A 7,162-nucleotide genomic window follows, 5' to 3' on the forward strand; every position below is an offset into this window, starting at 1 on the left:
TTTCATCTTGCCTGAATAAAAATTATCGACCATAAATAACATGTGAAAATAGTTCAATAATGTTGAAATTATATGTTTTACATCATTTTCCTCGATTCAGAACATACCATTAGTAAATAATTCGGAGGGTCAAATAAATTGAATTCTTTGCTTTGATTTGGTAAAACTCCAATTGAATTCTTATCCATCGAAAAAGTTCTAATTGAAGAATAAAATATGAGGATTCTTAAACTCCTAGTGCGATTTGAGAGAAAGTGCTACTTGTATTGGACGTCAAGAATCAAGATTAATATATGCAAAATGGATAGTGGAAACTGGAAATCAAAAGATACTCCATTAACATAATTTTAATTAATTTTACTTGTTTTTTATGTCAACACACTTAAAGTTCAATCTTGTATCGATGAAGATTGTTAACGCTAGTTGTAGCATGTAATATCCTATACACTGCGCTTTTATAAATTGGGACTACTGTATCATGACGTCGCACGCCACAACTAATATGAATGATCCACTGTGAGTTGGTTAAGCGGTAAAATACGTGAGGCCAAAAGTCTTCCTCCGTAGCACGGCCTTTAAATTTAAATTCATTTACTGAAAAAAAAAAATATAAGAATAATGATCCACGTTAAGGTAAATTTTAACCACTTTAGTACCTCAGTAAAATTGACTGCATTTATTTTAGTAGCAATTTTGTCCGATTTTCTTAAATTAGTTTGAGATTTATACAAACTAAATGCGTGGTCTTTCTTGTTAGTTTCTCAAATTTTGCTTCTTAAATAAATGCACATTTTCTTTGAAAATATGTTATTGCGAAATTTGTAATTGGCTTTTGTATCTAATGACTATTTCTCCAACGACTAATGAAAGAGATATGTTCAAAACAATTCCAATATTTACAAATGGAACATAAACAAACATTTTAAAATATTTTGCAAGTATAAACACAATATAAATTACTCCATATTAGCTTACATTAATTTAGTTCAAATATGTTGAAGCAATTCTGCCGCGCATGGCCTACATCTGGCCACGAGCGGCTGAGCCTTGGGCATGCTAAGCCCCGGTGCTCCGGTCAAATCCACCATCTCATCATCAAGTCGCTGCATATGGCCTGTGATTGGGAGGGCCAAATTTGGACTTCGAGAGAAATTGAGGGTTTTTGTGAGGAGAATAGGACGAAATAGTATATAGAGGAAAGAGAGGAGAGAGGAGAGAGGAGATGAAGACGAAATGTGAGAGTGAGAATTCCATGGTTGTGTTTTGTGAGAGTGTGTAAAGATGAAGGTACGATGTGTTCCTACTATACTATGTACAAATATATGGAGCGAGTTGAGATATATTTAGTGTATGGTGAAGTGGCATATATCCAAATTTAAGACTCAAATCCTCATGCTAAAGAAGGTAGAGGTTCGAGACAAAGTTATCTTCAACACATAATATTGATATTGGACTATTGGTCATTGAACAACCAATTAAATAAATGAATTTGGATTGAATTGGTGTATATGTGTCTGACCTGAACCCACATAAGCACATTGTACTCGCACTTTTTTTTTAAATAGTAAATTAAGGATTGGTAATTAGTGTAATTGAATAATTACTACTAGTATTTTAAGTATAACATCCCAGGGTAGTGATAAAATACAAACTTATATATTGTACAAACTCAAAACTCTTCAACACAGTTTCAATACAATATCAATATAGTGTAAAATTTTAAGATTTTAATGTCAACACAGTATCAACCCAATATCAACACAACATCAATCATTGACTACCGTTGAAATTCTGTTGGCATTTTCCTGTTGATGTTTTTTTTTTATCTGTTGACATTTTTCAATGGTTCAGATCATAGTTATGAGTTTGTACAATATTTAGAGTTTTCATTTGATCACATCCCTAACATCCTAATTCTTATACTACATAAAATATAACAAAAAAGTGCAAATAGTTTGGGATGGACCGGAAAAGAAAAGTGTGGGTAGCATGGGACGGAGGTAGTATTAATTACTATGAAAACTATGCGACGCCAATGCAACATGTGGGGTCGACTGACCCCACGTCAGTATATGATCCGACCCTACAATAGCTCCACTTCCACCTAAACCATTTTCTTTGTGTTGTGTGATTTCATGAACTAGAAAAAGAAAAAAAAATGCTATCTCAACCTAAACAGCGTCACAACCGACGGGCGACACTAGCAAATCGACAACAACCTTCTTGAGTTCTGACCCCACAGATCTTTTTTTGCTGGATCTGTCACTGATCAACCATAGGTCCCAATATCCATGTAAATGAGAGGATTTGAATAGAGTTTTATATGTGAATCACATATATAGTCGTGCACGTATGTAGTAATTAAAGGGGCATGCCATGTTTCTTATTAGTCTAGTCGTATACTACTAACATAAGTAACTATTTAAATGTTAAATGTGGCGTATGTGATTACGGAAATACTATGTAAATTGACTTGCTCAGAGCCTCAGATGGTGGCCATATTTTAGAGGCACATGAGAAGTTTAGAAACTTGACTTATATGTTATTGAAAATGAAAGTCTTGTATTAATATATGAATAGAGAGAGTCGATTGACTTTTCCATCCAATGGGCCTTTTTTGTGTCTATCTCGACTGAAACTATTTAAGTAATTGGGCCGGGCCGGACTTTTAATTTGTTACTTCAATCAATTCGTTCGAGCTTTTAATTTGAGAAATTAAAGACTGGTTTGATGTGAAACGTTCAATTCTTTCTAGCTATAATAATATTTTCAAAATAAATATAAGTCGTAGGCTAAATACGTCGTTTCTTATTGAATGTTAAATTCGTCCTTATCAGCAAGTATTGAATCATACTCTGTGACAAAATATTAATGTCACCTAAATCCGTTAAAATCCAACTTTTGACTTTTAAAATGAAAATTTAATGAATCATTATTTAGTGCACTCTGTGCAAGTTTGCGCATAGTGCGTTCGGTGAAATCGGATACGATCCAACGTGGTCATATCCTGATCCATGTTTTTTACACGGAACTTTTACATTCCCTCCACCTGACTTAATACCGATTTTTAAAAATTATTTTGACTTTTATAAAATGCTGAAAATAATTAGTGCAATATGAGCTTCATTTATATATAGTACTAGTACATATTGATTTTATTATATAACGTGAGTATAATGATTTAGTTGAATGTAAAGTCCATTTACCCAAATAAAAACAGTAAATGGAGGTTTTATAACTAGTCAAGCATATTAATTCATTGAGTTGCACTTTGTGCCTTGTACGTGCAAGCTCGCGCATAGTGCGTTCGGTGGAATCAGATACGATCTAACATGGCCATGTCCTGATCCATGTTTGTACACGGAACTTTTACATTCCCTCCACCTGACTCAACACGGAGTTTAAAAATTTGACCAACTTCTTTTATTCAATATTTACATACATTTATATGTTTTGCCTAATCAAATTTTACATTAGAGATTTATGTAGAGTAAATACTTATACTCCATATACCAAACCGAAGGGTCTTTATTTGCGGTAGTAGTATGTTAGTAGTAGTAGCTAACTGTGTGGTAATATATTTACTTATTATCATTATAAAAAATAGTGCATTCTAACAAATAATCGTTTAACTATTCATTGAGAGTAATCAAATTTCATTTGTAGAAAAAAGGAGAAAAAGATGATCTTTGCTGTTAATATATAATAATGTGATCCCCTCTCTTAACTACAAAAAGAATTAGAAATATCACATATAAAATAAAAACTTTTTTTATTAAAATTACTAATTTATTTTCCAATGTAAATTACGTCTCCTTATATATAACCAAATCATTTTTCTAGGCAAAAACATCACATTTAATATCTCATACTTTATTCCTTATCTTCACTCTTCAACTACATTATCTCTTCATTGGACTCACTAGACCTCATTTAAAAATTTCAACTATATTATCTCTTCATTGGAGTCACTAGACCTCATTTAAAATCACTTGTCCAAATAAATACATCTAATATAATGATAGAAATAATATTGTATATTTAAGAATAATGCTTAAATGGAGATACAATCATGTTTTAGAGGGCAATTGCTCCCGTCAAATTGCTTAATTAATTTAGTTGCTTTTGAAATCAATAAACTTAATGCTCATTCTTTTATAAATTGGGACTATTGTACCCAACTTTGCACACCACAACTAATAGAAGGATTCATTGCGTGAGTTGGTCAAGCATTAAAGAAGTTAATATCTAAGGTCAAATGTAGTCTCAGGTTCAAATCCTCAGCAATACGGCCTTTAAATTTAAATTCATTTATCTATAAAAATTTATAAATGATCCACGTTCATACATTACTAAGAATAAGTAAATTTTAACTACTGTGGTACAAGAGTCAAATTGACAGCATTTTAGTAGCAATTTTGTTCGATTTTTTAAAATTGGTTAGAGATTTATACAAATTACATGTGTGGTCGTCTTTCTTTTTAGTTTCTCAAAATTTGCTTCTTAAATAAATGCACATTTCTTTGAAAATATGTTATCACAAAATTTGTTGGCTTTTATACTCTAATGACTATTTCTCCAACGACCAATGAAAGAGATATGTACAAAACAATTCCAATATTTACAAATGGAACATAAACAAACATTCTAAATTATTTGCAAGTACAAACAAACTATAGAAATTTTTCAAAAGGTAGTATAAACACAATATTAGCTTCTATTAGTTTAATTCAAATATGTTGAAGCAATTCTGCCGCGCGTGGCCTACATCTGGCCACGAGCGGCTGAGCCTTGGGCATGCTAAGTCCCGGTGCTCCGGTCAAATCCACCATCTCATCATCAAGTCGCTCCCATTCAAAGCACTGAATGAGCGACGCAAGGACTAGGCCTACGACACGTAATGCCAGGTTCTCACCCGGGCACCCTCTCCTCCCATATCCAAATGGCATCGATGCATACGACAATTCCTTCTTCCCATCAAAATCAAAGAATCTCTCAGGCTTAAACTTCGCCGGATCCTCCCATATCTTTGGGTCCCTTTGTATGGCCCACGCATTCACCAACAACATCGTCCCACTAGGCACTCTGTACCCCCCGACTGAGCAAACCTCTGATGATTCGTGAGGCACGAGCATCGGCCCGACCGGACACACACGAAACGTCTCTTTTATGACCGCTTGTAGATAGGGCAGGTGAGGGAGGTCAGAGTCCTCAACAAGCCGAGAATGACCGATCTGACGGTCAATCTCTGCTTGTGTCTTGGTCAATGCGTCCGGATTGTTAAGCAAGAGCGACATGGCCCATTCCATTGTCGATGCTGACGTGTCCGCACCGGCCGACAGCATCACCTATAGATCGTAAATCGTGCCATTTAAAATTCATAAATTGACTTAACTAATTATTAATAAATTATCACTTTCTTAAATCGCGTGTTGAAAAGATTTTATATTAAATACCTGCATCATCCCTCTAATGATTTCATCTTTGTAATTTTGGGGATCATTCTCTTGTAGCTCCAAAAGCACATCGATCAACGTCGAATTCATCTTCTCCGATTTGCTTCTTCTTCTATGTTCATCGATCAAATCCTGCATAAAATTATCTCTCTTCACCTGCAATTCTTTCAGCTTGCATTCGATCTTGTCCATTCCAATCCACCTCAAAACCGGCACGAAATCCCCAATATTGGTGGCGCCGCTCACTCTGAAACTCTCCGCCACGATCTCCTTGAACCTCATCCGCTCCTCCGAGTCCCCCGAAACGCCGTCGTAGTATCGCTTCCCTCCGATCATCACCATCACCACGTTCAACACCGTCTCAAACAACGCTGACTTCATCTCCACCACTCTAAATCCTTCTCCGCCGCCGCCGGCGAGGAGGAGGCGGCGAACGAGGTGGCGGGCCTCCTCGCGCCGCGCGTCGGCGAAGAGATGGACGCGGTGGGAGGAGAGCATCTCGACGGTGGCGATGCGGCGGAGGTTGCGCCAGTGGTCGCCGTAGGGGGCCCACACGAGGGAGGTGTAGCCGTAGCCGAGGTGCTTTCCCGCCAAAAGGCGGGGGCGGTTGGCGAAGACGGCGTCGTTCTTGGTGAAGCATTCCTCGGCTGCGGAGGGGGAGGAGACGACGAGGACGGGGCGGGAGCCGAACCGGAGGAGCACGACGGGGCCTTGTGTTTCGGAGATTTTTGCTAGGGTTTGGTGCAAGGGCTTCTTGAAGAGGTACATGTGGCCTATGATTGGGAGGGCCAAGATTGGACTTGGAGGGAGATTTAGGGTTTTGGTGAGGAGAATTGGGCGAAATAGTATGTAGAGGAAAGAGAGGAGGGAGGAGATGAAGAGGATATGTGAGAGTGAGAATTCCATGGTTGTGTTTTGTGGGAGTGTTGTGTGTGAAGATGAAGGTATGATGTGTTCCTACTACATACAAATATATAGAGCAAACTTGGCATATATGTAAATTTAAGACTCAAATCCCCATGCTAAAGAAGGTAGAGGTTTGAGTCAAAGTCATCTTCAAAGACATAATATTGATAATCTTCATTGAACAAGCAATTAAATATATGAATTTGGATTGAATTGGTGTATATGTGTCTGACCTGAACCCACGTAAGAACATAGTAATTCCTCCATGTTACTCACACTTTTTATTTTAGATTGTAAATTAAGGATTGAATAATTAGGTGTAGTTGAATTATTAGTATTTTACGTATAATATCCTAGTATTTCTTAGTACTGCTTAAAGTCTTAAAATAAAAAATAGTGCAAATAATTTGGGACAGACTATAAAAGAAAAGCGCGAATAACATGGGAGGAATGTAGTATTAATTGCGATGAAAATTGTGAGACATCAATGCAACATGTAGGGTCGACTGACCCCACGTCAGTTTATGATCCGACCCTACAATAGCGCCCCTTCCACCTAAACCATTTTCTTTGTGTTGTGTGATTTCATGAACTAGAAAAGTAAAAAAAATGCTATCTCAACCTAAACAGCGTCGCAACCGACGGACGACACTAGCAAACAACCTTCTTCAATTAGTGAGTTCTAACCCCCACAGATTATATTTGCTGGATCTGTCACTGATCGGCAATAGGTCCCAATATCCATGTAAATGAGAAGATTATATTGAGTTTTATATGTGAATCACATGTATAGTCGTGCA

The 7,162-nt window shown here is 36.7% G+C and overlaps 1 protein-coding gene across 1 annotated transcript; it reads right to left on the reverse strand.

Moving 5' to 3' along the window:
* Window positions 1-4,581: 4,581 nt before the first annotated feature.
* Window positions 4,582-6,485, reverse strand: LOC125219196 (cytochrome P450 81Q32-like). Its single transcript, XM_048121109.2, has 2 exons — window positions 5,457-6,485; window positions 4,582-5,348 (listed from the first exon to the last, which is right to left on the reverse strand). Exons 1-2 carry the CDS (start codon window positions 6,360-6,362, stop codon window positions 4,731-4,733), a joined length of 1,524 nt encoding a protein of 507 aa, XP_047977066.1. The 5' UTR covers window positions 6,363-6,485; the 3' UTR covers window positions 4,582-4,730.
* Window positions 6,486-7,162: the final 677 nt, after the last annotated feature.

Source organism: Salvia hispanica, chromosome 2 (genome assembly GCF_029641045.1).
Source record: "Salvia hispanica isolate PSC_SH4W2 chromosome 2, Shi_PSC_v1, whole genome shotgun sequence".
Lineage (NCBI taxonomy): Eukaryota > Viridiplantae > Streptophyta > Magnoliopsida > Lamiales > Lamiaceae > Salvia > Salvia hispanica.